At 51.2% G+C, this 13,603-nt stretch overlaps 1 protein-coding gene across 1 annotated transcript in view; it reads right to left on the bottom strand.

Annotated features, from left to right (window-relative positions):
• Positions 1 to 10,855, bottom strand: part of SPINT2 (serine peptidase inhibitor, Kunitz type 2) — a 28,883-nt gene extending 18,028 nt beyond the window's left edge. The window contains exon 1 of the mRNA XM_037517990.2: positions 10,735 to 10,855. Within this exon, the coding sequence (XP_037373887.1) occupies positions 10,735 to 10,840 (106 nt within the window). The 5' untranslated portion in view covers positions 10,841 to 10,855. The remainder of the gene's footprint in view (positions 1 to 10,734) is intronic.
• Positions 10,856 to 13,603: the final 2,748 nt, after the last annotated feature.

Raw genomic sequence — 13,603 nt, 5'->3', positions numbered from 1 at the left:
GCAGCCTCTGCGGCACCTGTTCGATCCCCAGCTGCTCCCCGGCCACCGGGTGAGGGTCCCACATGGCGCGCAGACCTCTCCTGCCGCCCGCTGCTCCCCTCAGCAGTGTACTTCGGTCCTTCTGCCTGCTCTGCTCCCCGCTCTGGCTCTGGTGAATTCTCTCACCCTCCCGCGCTTCTGACTGTACCCAGTGCTTGTATAAATAAATAATTAAAAAAAAAAGAAAACTGCTTGTTAAATAACGAGTGTACTAAATTCCCTAGTGTCTTCAGCATACTAAACGAGAATCAGGCGAACATCTCTTTCCTGTAAATACGGCCACCGGTATTTGTCATTAGAATCAAGACACTTCTCAGAATGAAGAGATGCGCTTAGTAGCTCCCCAGGGCCCCAGGGGGACATCAATTGGAACCCTCCTAGGTAAAGGGGTGGGGAGGGCAGCCAGCCCACACAGAAGGCAGAGACTGGGGTTGTGGTCCTAGCCTCCAGGGCATACAATTAAAGTTAGATGACAAGACTCACTTGGAAAGAAAAGAAAAAAAGAAAACTACACAAGGTAGAATACTACAATCATACCCAAAATTCAAAGGGCTTGTAAACCACCCAAGGGACAAAGGAAATGACCAAGGGCTCTGGTATACAGAGTGACACAACGCAGCAGTCACCTGGCACCAGGGCGGGACGGGCACAGCCTGCAGGAAGCTGGGGGAGGCGCCTCCTGGCGCCCAGGACTCCCCGGCTGGCTCCTGTTACCTGGGGCAGTTTTCCTAACCTCCGGTATTTCCTCATTCATAACAGGGGAACAAAACACAAGTAACAAAAACATACACACCTCTCAAGAAGACTGGAAAATGTATAAACCCCACATTCTTTATTTAGCAAGCTCTATATTCTCCAACTAATTTTGGGGGGGAGGGAAACGTGCAGATTTTAGAAGCTTGGAGCATTTAAATTGAAGAATCTTGAGAGGCTGAGGCGGCAAAGTTCTGATTATGGACCAATCAGATCTGTGACATAGTAAGAAATACATTCCTGGTGCCTGCCCTCCCCCATCCCCACGCCTTGTAATTTCCTGAGTGCTGGAAGCTCTTTTGTTCCATTATTTGGTCTTTGACCCAGGTTCCTGACACAAAAGCTTCTAAGGTGCTATGAATCTCTGGAGTTATAAAACTGTCTTTTGTAGGACAACGGGATGACTGGTGACAATTTCTGGGCAGCTAAAAGATGGCTTCTCACCAAAAACCCAAGATTAAAGGGCTGGGACTGTCAGCCCCACACCCCCTCCTTCAGGGAGAGGGGGAGATGGGAGTGAATGACCCATCATGTCTCCACGGTGAAGCTGTCATAAAAAGCCCTAGTTTGGAAGGGGTGAGGAGAGTTTCTGAGATGGTAAACCCATCCACATGCCAGGAGGGTGACTCACCCCAGAATTCCAGGGTAAGCCCTGTGCGGGCGACCCTTCCAGACCTTACCTTATCTATCTGGCCGTGCAGCTGTACCCTTTATAGTGGGAAAACCTGATTTTGCAAAGCCATTTTTCAAATGGAGCCAAGGAAACACTCTGGTGAAATGCGTTACCTGGCTCCTTGAAGTGGGCCAAACGAAGCTGTTTTAAGAAACCATCAAGCAAATAATAGTTTGAGAAGTCACCCAAAGAACTGACAATCATTAGCTAACTTAGCTGGAGGACAGAAGTTCCCTTTTCATCCTGCTAGAGGATCAGTAACCAATTACACAGAGCCAAGAAGTTTTAAAACTGTTACCATTAATCAACCCCTTCCTTTAACCACTTAATTCATTTTTATCTTTTCTTCCCAGACATCTGGGGATGATGTTTTAGGTTTTCTACCTGAATCAGTGCACTCCCCAAATGTAATTCTTAGACCCCAAATAATTGTATTTTCTCTTTTTAGTTGCCTTGTGGGTTTTTAGGCTGATAGCAAGCTGGTAAAAACATTTCCCTGAGCTTTGTGACCCCTTCCAGTAAATTACTGAATCAAAGGGGTTGGGGGAGGGGGGCGGTCATAGGAACCTTTGGTTTATAGGTTCATCAGAAGTACAGGTACCACCTGGGCTTTGTGGTTGGTGTCTAAAGGAGGGACAATTTCTTGTGGGACTGAGCCTTTAACTTGTGGCATCTGTGCAAATCTTGGGAAATTAAATTGTAGGACACCCAAGGGACACCCACCAAGAACTGGTATTGCTAAATGTGGAAAACCCCACACACGTGGTGTCAGAAGTACTGTAGTAAACAGGAGGTTTTCTCTTTAAAATCCCTTTAGGTTCAGGGAAACGGTGGAGAAAGTTGGCAAGAGACTGATATTGAGCAGAGGAGGATATTATAACTTTGCCCAAGCGGAAGTGAAGTTCTGTGTGTGATTCACACCTGTTCTGGACCTAGTATTCAAGTGGCTTTTTAAGCAAGTTTGCTAGCAGGAAGTTCCCTGTTGGGGCCTGCAGACCTGGCTTCTTGCTGAGGAAGGCCTCACTTATCCCGAGGCTGTCCTGACAATCACGGTCTGGGAAAGGGCATTGCTCACTGCAGCTTGGGGTGAATGGTGAGTAATAAAGTAGGTTTCCCTTCTTCATAGGTCCCACTAAGATAACGTTTTTGGGTTTGCGCAGATGCGTTTCTTAAAAGTTACTCAAATAGGGAGCCTTCCTGGTGGCACAGGGATTAAAGTCTCAGCACTATCAAGATATCTCTGGCCACTGGGGTGACTGACTCACATGGCTCAGCGGACCTCTCCTGTCTCGCCCGCTGCTCCCCTCAGCAGTGTATTTCAGTCAGTCCGCCTGTTCTGCTCCCCACTCTGTCTCTGGTGAATCCTCTCCCCCCTGCACTGGTGGCCCTACACCCCAGCTCTTGTATGCATAGATAAAATAAATCTTTAAAAATAAAACTCATCACTTCTTATTTAAAAAAAAATTACTCAAATGGGAGGGTTTCTTTGATACACGGACCAATATCATGAATATTTTTTAAGACAAGGGGTTTTTAATCCATTATAATGCATGTGGCATAAAGGCTTGAATAAATAGTAGTCATATTTTTATGACGACCAGACTAATTTGGGATAAAGAGGATGACAATTTCACCAGAAAGTTCAAATGATTGTAGTGACTGAAGGGGATACAGGAATGAAAATCCAAAGGACAACCTCAAGTCAAGTCGATCAAACCAACCCAACCACCTGGCTTTCTCTGTTTTCCTGCAGGGTGACTAATTGCCACACCTGAAGTGACACAATGCCTTATCTGCACCTAGAGTCGGACAACGCAAACTACCGGACACGGGGCAGACCAAAGGCCCGCCACACTACATTGTCATGAGACTGGGTTTGGAGGCAGGAAGCCTGAGAGCAGCAGGATTGGGGAAGATAAGAATTACACCCTGGCGACCCGCTCGGACTTCAAGTATCTTTCTCCAAAGAATGAGAGAATCTTAAAAAGTTTTGTCAGCATGAAGAGGTGCTGAATGCTAGCGAGAGACGCAAGGATGATGACATCCTCCCATGATAAATTCCAAAGGGGACACCAGCCTTATATAAGGCGATCTGCAAACCCACTATTTGGGTAGTGGGACAGGTTCTAAATACTTCGGTGCTTCTGTCTCCAGTGCAGATGCTGTTAAGGGCCTGACTATCCCCTAGGCTCGGGTGCCTGGAAGTCGTCATTACTAGGATGAGTAATTCTGAAACTTTAAAATAACCCATAGGTATTTATGAGAAAATAACATTTACAAGAACAAATCAAACTTAAGTTATAAGGCTCATAGAGTCTTGGCATTCGAGATATATAATCCTGGCGAGATAGAAAATCGAGATATATTGGGGCCTCCCTGGTGGCGCAGGCGGTTGAGCGCAGTGCTGTGGAGCTATCCCCAACCTCTGCAGTGTCGGTTCAATTTCCGCCGGCCTCGGAGCAACCCACATTGTGAGCAGACCTCTCCTGTCTCGCCCGCTGCTCTCCTCAGCAGTGTATTTCAGTAGATCTGCCTGTTCTGCTCCCCACTCTGTCTCTGGTGAGTCCTCTCACCTTCCCACACATCTGGCCTGTACCCCGGTCCTTGTATAAATAAAATAAATATTTTTTAAAAAAAGAAAATCGAGATATAAAATTGAATATTTAGATATACAAGTTTACATTTCATCAAGTATCGGCACAATGCAAAACACGACTCCTGCCTACTGTCGCTTCACAGTCATCACTCAAACGGGACTATAAATTCTATCCTTACCGAAATCCATAGCTAGAACCAGAGGGCCCATCTGAACAACTGGAAAGGTACGAGTACTTTCAAAGTCTCTCACAGAACTGTCTGAACGTTCATTCAAACTGATGAAAGCTAATAGACTCTTTCTCTGAGCAGTTTCTCAATTTCCTTTTCTAGTATCGCCCACCTAAGAAGCCTATTTAGACATGTTTTTTCCTTATCACCTCGTGACAGCTCATTTCCACAGACATACCATGTATTTGTGCAAAGTGGCCCTTTGAAGGGTGACAGGTGACTGTCATAGCTACTGTTTTCACAAGATCATTATTTCTAGTAAGATAGTTAATGTTTAACAGTTGCCCTAGCCTAGAGGACAGATCTTGGGACACACACAAACACAGGGACTTCAGGTTAAGGGATTTTCAGAAGCCACGGGCCCAGAAGCAGTTGGCGAGATCCATCGCAAACACTTGTGGGTGACAGCTAAACGCTGTCCTTCTAAAATGTCTTCCCAATAATGAAAAACTTATTTCAAATAAACTTCAAAATAACTAAACTTCCAAAGCTCCTGGGCCTCACACTCCTGTTCCAATAGTCTCTCACAGGGAGGTTTTGAAAAGAGCTTGTCAAAAACACACAGGATGACACTTGTGGCCGGGCCCACAGAGAGACGCTCCAGATATACACCCCAGGGGTCCAGGGTCACCTGTGGCTCCCGCCTGAGCCGTGTCACCAGTGGGCTGCCAAGGCCCCAGCAGTTCATGAAGTCATTCCATGGTGATCCTTCGAAGGCTCTTGCCACCTCCACAGCACCCTCCCACCCCACCTCCAGCCCCCATGAATCACAGTCTACTTCATTACTTATTTGGCTTCCCCTGTCAGCCTCAGGACATAGCAAACGGAGGCCTGGATGCTTGACCTGCCAACCTTAAGACAAGCCTGAGTATTGCAAAAGACTAGGGGAGATAAATAAAATGAGAAGCAGTGTGTGTGTGTGTGTGTGTGTGTGTGTGTGTGTGTGTGTGTGTGTGTGTGTGTGTGTGTGGTGTGAAAGAGAAAAAGTGTGCTTTTTCTGTTACAGGCTGAGTTCTCAAATGCTGCCCCAGGTAAAGGAACATTTCTGGGGCCTCCCTGGTGGCGCAGGGATTAAAGTCTCTATGAAGCTATCTCCAGCCACTGTGGCCTGAGTTCTATCCCAGGCCAGGGAGCTACCCACATGGTGCAGCAGACCTCTCCTGCCTCGCCCGCTGCTCCCCTCAGCAGTGTATTACAGTCAGTCTGCCTGTTCTGCTCCCCACTCTGTCTTTGGTGATCCTTTTACCCCACACACCTCTGGCCTATACCCCAGTTCTTGTATGCATAAATAAACAAAAATAAGTCTTAAAAAAAGGAAAGAGGGCCTCCCCTGGTGGCAGCGGTTAAGCACCTCGCTGTGAGCTGTCGGCAGCCTCAGCAGCGTCGGTTCAATCCCGGCCTACTGGCAAGGGTCCCACATGACGGGCAGTCCTCTCCTGTTGTACCCGCTGCTCCCCTCAGCCATGGATTTCAGTCCATCCGCCAGTTCTGCTCCCCGCTCTGTCTCTGGTGAATCCGCTCATCCTCCCACGCATCTGGACTGTACCCCGCTTCTTGTATAAATAATAAATAAATCTTTAAAAAAAAAAAGGAAAGAAACATTTCTGGTGGAAAAAGGCCACTCTTCCCCCATGGATCTAGGAGCAAGGCCTGTGGGACTGGGGGGCTGTCATCAATCATTTGAGCCTCAAGGCCATGTTTTTAGTACGAAGCAAAAAACACTTATTTTTTATAGCACTTGTTTTCATAGCATCACCACACATGTATGAATTGTTTGTTCCTTATTGTACTGCCTTCCCTTAGTGGCACTAGAACTGCCATAGACTGGGGAGCTGTCGCTTTTCAGTGCTGCTTTTCCAGGACCTAAAGCTGTGCCTGGTACCCGGTAGGTGCTCGATAAATGCCTGACGCGCCGCTCCTCTCTTGTCCTCACTGCTCCTCTCCTCTCCGCCGTGGCCTACGCTGCCAGGTGTTCCTGCCAGGGAAGCTTCATGAGCAGTTTCCTGCAGGGTCAGCTTGAACAGCCAAGGCCCACAAGGCTATGGCGGCCACTTCCTGACACACCACCGCAAGCCCTGATCAGTCCCAACTAGCGTCAGTCTGCAGAGGTCACAGAGCCACATTTTATGACATGCAAAGTCCAACTCCCAACTAACACGGATGCGTGGGCCGTGACTAAGCGCTGGAGCACGTGAGCCCATTCGTTCTTGCACGGACCAGACTTTCCTTGCTTATGTACCAGCTTGCCTATGAATGTGGGTAACCTCCCTCTAGAATCAGAAGCCCACTCCAAGTCGGGCAGCCTGGTTTTGGTTCCAAGGACTACTTGGCTGCTGGCTTGCACGAATCCAAAGAACTCACTTTGCGTTTACCATGCAAGCTGGTGTCTTTGTATCCCCACTGGCTTATACAAGGGGAGGCCCCTTGAGTACTTTGCCTGCTTACACGTAGACTAAATCAACAAATAACTATTTCCAACTCAGAACTCAGCCTGTTTTGAAAAACCAAACTGTCTTTCTACTGTACGTAGCATGAGCGCCTCGTCTGTGAAGGCCGAGAAGATGCTACCCTGGAGAGGCTGATGACCCACACGAGCTGAGCTCCAGGGCTCCTCTCCCTGCGGCCCGACCCCTCCGCAGGACGGAGGGAAAGGGGTGGGGACCAGTAACCAGCTTCACGGAGGCCCGATGAAAGGAACCCTGCTAGTCGAAACCTTAACTTGAGAGGTGAACGTGAACTGAAGACCGCCTGGAAGCGAGGCGGCGGCTGGACAGCGAATGCTGCCGAACTGGTCTCCGGTGGAAATTCTCACGAACAACCGACAAAGGACTATGAGCCTGGCACAAAGTCACTGGCAGGAGGCACTTAACTGACCACCACCCAAAGGAATTTTGGAGGCTGTATTCTAAGAGAAAATATATCATCTGCCTTTGTAGTGATCAAAATTGTATCTTTCAGGGTCCTGCAAATCCCAGGACGGATCACCTACAGCAGATTAAAGAAAAAAAAAACCACATATGTGGCCACCTGATAAGGATTTTCCCACCCTGACAATAACATTATTACACACACACAATGCACTGTACAATTTATAAAGAATTGTGCTTTATCCACCTCCTTTTACCAAATGGGACATGTTCTTTAGGTGGAGGTCACAACTCAAATGCTTACAACAACAAAGGGGCCTAGACCCAAATTCTTGTATGCATAAATAAATAAATCGTTAAAAAAAATACAGAGAAGAACTGGGGTGCAGGCGAGAGGTGTGGGGATGAGCGGACTCACCAGAGACAGAGTGGGGAGCAGAACAGGCAGACTGAAATACACTGCTGAGGGGAGCAGCAGAGAGACAGGAGAGGTCTGCTGCGCCATGTGGGTAGCTCCCTGGCCGGGGATGGCACTCAGGCTACAGGGTTGATAGCTGAGACTAACTACTAGGCCACCAGGGAGGCCTCTCCTCAACTGTTTCTCTGAACTTTCTTGTCCCTTTCTTATTCTAAGGACCCGTGTGCTCCCTGAAAATGTGCCTTCTCTTGTGCCCTTCTAAAGTGGGACGTCCTCCTTATTACTCAAGCATTGCTTCCAGACCATTCTCTTTCACCCCCTCAAAACCCGCCAGTTATCACCAGGGTAGACCCAAGCCCACCTTGAGTACCACCTGCTGACCCAGATCACTGCTCCTCCCTTCATGACTAGCTCTGGCTCCCGCCATTCCCACAGCTCCCAGGGGACTTCCGCACCCAGGCAGAAGCCGCAGGACATCCTAGTCTCACGGTACTAGGCCTCCTCTCCCCTGTATCCTGTCCTCCCAGCCCTCTCATGGTCATGCCTAGACTCTGTCTCAGCAACTGCAGCCTCTTCAGAACCTCAGTTCTACAACGTTCACTCACGACCCATCATATCTTATCTTTCTAGGTCATTCCCTCTGAAGCTCCAACAATCTATCCGCCCTACCATCGGCCCTTCCACTACCCCACAGTCACCTCCTGTCTTCACACACACACACAAAATTCCCTGACAACCACCACAGTCACCCCTGCACACAGTCACTGCCCACGTCCCTCCCTTTCCACCCGTTCATCTGGTGGCACTTATGCAGCTGCCTGTGGCTGGAGAAACTTCTTTCTTAACTTCTTTCTCAACAACCTTGCTTCCTGAGAAAAATCGAAGCAATGAGAAAGGGGTCGGGGGTATGGGGAGGAGATCAAAAGTAACTCCCGTCTCAAATTAAGCTGTTGAAGCTGTCAAACAAACAAATTCCAGATAAGTCAGGGCATTAGTTCACACAGCCAGACGGGCAACACTCCTGAAAGGTCAGCAGGCCTAGTCTGGGCCACAGCCAGGGAGGCCACGAAGAACAGGAAAGGCCCATGCAGCCTCGTCAATCATTGCTGCTGCGTGGCCTTAGGCAAGACCTGTAACTGCATCGCCACCACCAAAGCACCAGGTTGTCTCAAGGATTACACAACGCAAAGGACCTTGGAGCAAGCAATGGAGGTTAGTCCCAAACTCAGTTCTGATCAAGTCCCAGGCCAGGTAACCTGCCAGAAAGCACACCGGAAAATAATTATTTCATCTGGAAAAAAAAAAAAAAAAAAAGTCTGGAAGTGCTGCCAATTCCGGTTCACACTGCAAGAACCCGTGACACCTGCATTCCTGATTCCTGGTTCCCAAGAGCTGAACCTCTCCCCTCGGGTCTTTGACATCCCCATTAACTTTTCACTCTGCCTGGGGCGTAGGAAAATGCATAGTCTTTAGAAGTTACCACAGGTGCTGGCTGAAGTCACACACCCAGTTTTCTCATGCCCTTTGCCCCCGACACCCCAACTTAGACATCTGACTCCCAGGCAGCACCTCACATCCTCCCCTCCCCTGCTGCGCCCCAGCTGCACATCTTCCTTGAATACTACCAGCATGTTGCAGCCTCAAGGCCTTTGTACTGCATTACCTTCCACCGACACTTGGGAAGGTCTTTGTTGGCTTCCACCTCATTGCTCATGTGAGTGAGCGCTCAGATGTCGCCCTCCTGAGACAGGTGTCCCCTGACCACGGAGATAAGGGGCTGGCCTCCTCATCTTACATGGCCCTGTTTGGGCACTCACCCCGTTCATTCACTGCTTAGTAATTCCATATTGTGGGCAAGTGCTCTTCACTTAAATGTTTACTCACTGTCTCTGTCTCTCCCACTGGAGCACAAGGACTGTGAACGCAGAGGCCTGGCTGGTCTGAGTCACAGCTGCGATCACCAGCGCCAGCACCGTCCCTGACACACAACCAGCTCCCTCAGCCCCCCCACAGGCGGCCGACCCCGCCCTCCCAGCCCCCCTAGCCTCCTCAGCTCCCCCAGCCCCCCCAGCTCCCTCAGCCCCCCCAGGCGGCCGACCCAGCCCCCCCAGCCTCCGTCAGTGTTGCTGAACCAAGGAATTCTCCTTTCCAGAGAGTTCTTTTCAGAGCCGCCTGTGCTAGTCTGACGCAGTCAAGGTTATAACAACACTTGTTCCAAAAGCCCTTTCAGGCCAAGCTTCCTGAGAGAGTAGTGGCTTCAGTCAGGTCTTACAAGCACTAAGGACAGTTCCAGGAATTTCCAAGCCCAGCTTCGCAAAACCGAGGGGCTCCCAGCTTGCACCCTGGCAGTTTCTCCCCATCAAGGCTTTTGTCTGTCTTCCCTTTCCTCTGGGGATCACTGAGCATCACCTTTCTTCTTGGAGGCGCCTCTACTGCCCCCGATCTAGAAACAGAAAGGCTTCCAGGGAGGCCGATGGCCGGTGACCTAAGAGAAGGGGTGGGGGCTCCTTTCCTGAGGCTAAAAGCGCCATCTGGCCACCCCAGGTCCAGGCCCTACCCTCCCGGACCTGCCTCCTGGGCTTTCCTCCGCGGCCTCTCACGCCCAGCAGGGGAAGGGCGCCCGCCACTCCTTCTGGGTCAATACCCCCAGCCTCCGCCCTCCGCCCAGGAAACTTTCCCGGCCCTGGCTCCTCCGCCCTCCTCTCGAGGTTCCCCAAGCTCTTCTCAAGGCGCAACGTTCCCGGGCCGGCCCCACCACACCCCCGAAAATCATTAAATCGCCTCCAATTTCCTCGCCCACCAACTCTCGGGGCTCAGTCGCGGCCCCCAGCCAACCCCCCGCCCCTGCCCCTTGACGCCCCGCCCGGGCTCCCGGGCCCCCAGCGCCCCCCAGCTCCCCCAGGCGGCCGACCCAACCCCCCCAGCTCCCTCAGCCCCCCCAGGCGGCCGACCCAGCCCCCCCAGCCTCCTCAGCTCCCCCAGCCCCCCCAGGCGGCCGACCCAGCCCTCCCAGCCCCCCAGCTCCCTCAGCCCCCCCAGGCGGCCGACCCAGCCCCCCCAGCCTCCTCAGCTCCCCCAGCCCCACCAGGCGGCCGACCCCGCCCTCCCAGCCCCCTCAGCCCCCCGCAGCCCCCCCAGGCGGCCGCCCCGGCCCTCACCGTGGACGCCCGGGTCCGCGTCGGCAGCCTCGGCCCCGCAGAGGAGCAGCGATGCCAGCAGGGCGAGCAGCGCCCGGGCCCGCCAGAGGCCGCACCGCCGCGCCATGACCGCGGAGCCCGCGAGGCGTGGGCGCAGCCGTTGGGGTCTCGCGAGCAGGTGCGGGAAGACCCTCTCCGCGCACGCGCGCTGGCGCGCTGGGGGGCAGGTGCGGGCGCTGCCGGGGGTCGGCGGGCGCGTCCCTTCTCGCGCCTTCGGTGTGCGCCGCCCGGCCTCGCGCCGCGGAGCGCCCGCCCTTCCCTGGCCCGCGGTCCGAGTGACCCTCGGCGACCCGCCCACCTGCCAGACCCCCGCGCCGCCGAGCGCTCGGTGGGCACTAGGGGCAATGGCGGCCGCCTCCAAGCAGCTACGGAGGTGGCCACAGGAGGGGGCGGGGCGCACCTGGCGAGGCGGGGCGCGCAGGGCGCAGGCGCAGAGAGCGGCACCTGACGGCCTCTGCCGGCCGCCGCGCACCTGGGCCCGCCCCTGGCCCCGGGCGGGGGCGGGGATTGCGTTGGCCCCGCCCCGGACAGGATCGATTCCAGGAGGTGGCGAGGGTCACCTGAGACTTGGGGCTCCTGCGGCCCTGGGAAGGGGCCTCGGGATGGGAGGAGGGGGCGCTGACACGCTCCTCCAGGAAACCTGTCTTTCTCTTTTCTGCTTTCTCCTTAGAAAGTAATTTATTCTGGGCCTCCCCGGTGGCGCAGCGGTTGAGCGCTGGGTTGCGAAGCTGCCCGCAGCCTCTGAGGCGCAGGTTCGATCCCCGGCTGCTCCCCGGCCCCCGGAGGAGGGTCCCACACGGCGCGCAGACCTCTCCTGCCGCCCGCTGCTCCCCTCAGCAGTGTGCTTCGGTCCTTCTGCCTGCTCTGCTCCCCGCTCTGGCTCTGGTGAATTCTCTCACCCTCCCGCGCTTCTGACTGTACCCAGTGCTTGTATGAATAAATAAATAAATCTTTAAAAAAAAAAAAAGAAAGTAATTTATTCCTCCCTACGTTCAATGCTTACTGAGCACCTGTCACGGTGGCACCTTGCTGGATTGCTACCTGTGATCTGCGTCACCAGACGGAAAGTCCAGGGAGTGATGACGGGAACTTCGGGCAGAATGATTAAGGAAGTGACCGGGCAATCACAGGATGAGTGATCAGAAGGGGGGTGAAAGCCCCAGATGGTTAGGGCGTGGTAGGAGCCCAGATGGTTTTCCCTTTCATTCCAATGCTCAGAGAGGGTTTCCTGGCGGTGGTGATGGACCCATGAATGAACAACAGTCCCAAGCCCTGCCTCCAGGCTTCCCTGTCCTGAGATGAAGACCAATACTTCAGGAGACGGGGCTGTAATAAGGAAGCACTGTAAACACGGCGTTTGCCTGAAACAATTTAAGTTTTTTACCAAGCATCTTCTTTAATCTTGCATTTGGGGTCCTAATCTTGCATAGAGGTCAAAAGTCTGAATGTGAAACCAAAGTTCTCCCCCAGCACCAGAATCTCCACTCACAACCCCCACTAAGCCCTAGCGGAGCAGAAGGACTGGAATGTGGTGAGAGGTGGTCATGGAGAAGAGTCATCATCCCATTTATGCATTTATTCATTCATCCATCCATCTGTTCATTCAGCACATTCACTGAGCACACATTGCAAACCAGGTATTGCTCAGAAATGCTGGGGAAGATACAACCGTGAGCAAAGCAGAGCTCCTGCCCTGTTGGGACACACTGTAATGCTGGGAACAGTGGTGGGACTGGCACATCTGACACCTGGAATGGTTAATTTTTATCTGACACCTGGAATGGTTAATTTTTTTATACCTCCTCCACTGCAAAATATTTTTCAATAATAATCATGTAAGAATCATTATTTTATCTGTTCTTTCATGTGAAAATTAGCATTTGAAAATGAACAAATTTCAATTTAAAAGATATTACTCAAACTCAGTAAAATATTTTATGTATGAATGAAAATTTGCACTTACCAAATGAAAATACTACACCTTGCAGTTCACACACTGATTCACTGTGATGAATACATAAAATGACAGCATGGTTTCTTTGTGATCATTGTGCTATCATTTTCATTGTGACTCTGTTCCTTAAATGCAAGAATATGTTGCGTCTCAGAGATTGGACACTCAAACTATGCTTGATGCAAGCCCAAATAATTCCAAATTGCTGTGAACTTATTTTCAAAATAAACACATACAGCTGAGTTTATGTAAGTCAGAAGTCAACTGTGTGCCTGGGAATTCTTTATGATAACAGCTATATTGTTATATTCTATATAATATATAATGCGGCATAAAAATGTGTAATATAATATTCTATAGATTATTCTGACAGATGTTGGGCAGCCCCCAAGTTCATGGCCTTTGTAGCCTATTCCCTTTGAGTGAGAACTGGCACTAGGACTTGCTTCTAACCAATAGAAACACCAGGGAGACTGGACACCATGTTCATGATTGCACTGGGTGAAGCCCTGGAGCAGAGACCAAGCTGTAACTGGATTGGGCCTTTGAAAACTATGTGATAATGAGTGTATGTCCTTTAGGCCATTGAGTTTGTGGTACCGCATTATTATGCAGCAATAAAAAAACTGACCACAAACACAATATTTACTAAAGGAGAGTCAAAAAATTACCTAGTTTAAGGCTACTGCTCTATTATTAACACTTGGCAGCAGTTATATTAATTGTTTAGGAAGTAGGCCATAAAAGATTTCTTTCCAGGGGTAGAGGGATTATTTTATCACTGATACTATCTAAAATTGTCAGTAGGGCCTCCCCGGTGGTGCAGCGGTTGAGCGCTGGGTTGCAAAGCTGCCCGCAGCCTCTGCAGCGCAGGTT

This window comes from Talpa occidentalis, unplaced genomic scaffold (genome assembly GCF_014898055.3).
Source record: "Talpa occidentalis isolate TD23 unplaced genomic scaffold, MPIMG_talOcc4v2.1 talOcc4.17, whole genome shotgun sequence".
Lineage (NCBI taxonomy): Eukaryota > Metazoa > Chordata > Mammalia > Eulipotyphla > Talpidae > Talpa > Talpa occidentalis.
This window is presented reverse-complemented; position numbering and strand designations above follow the sequence as displayed.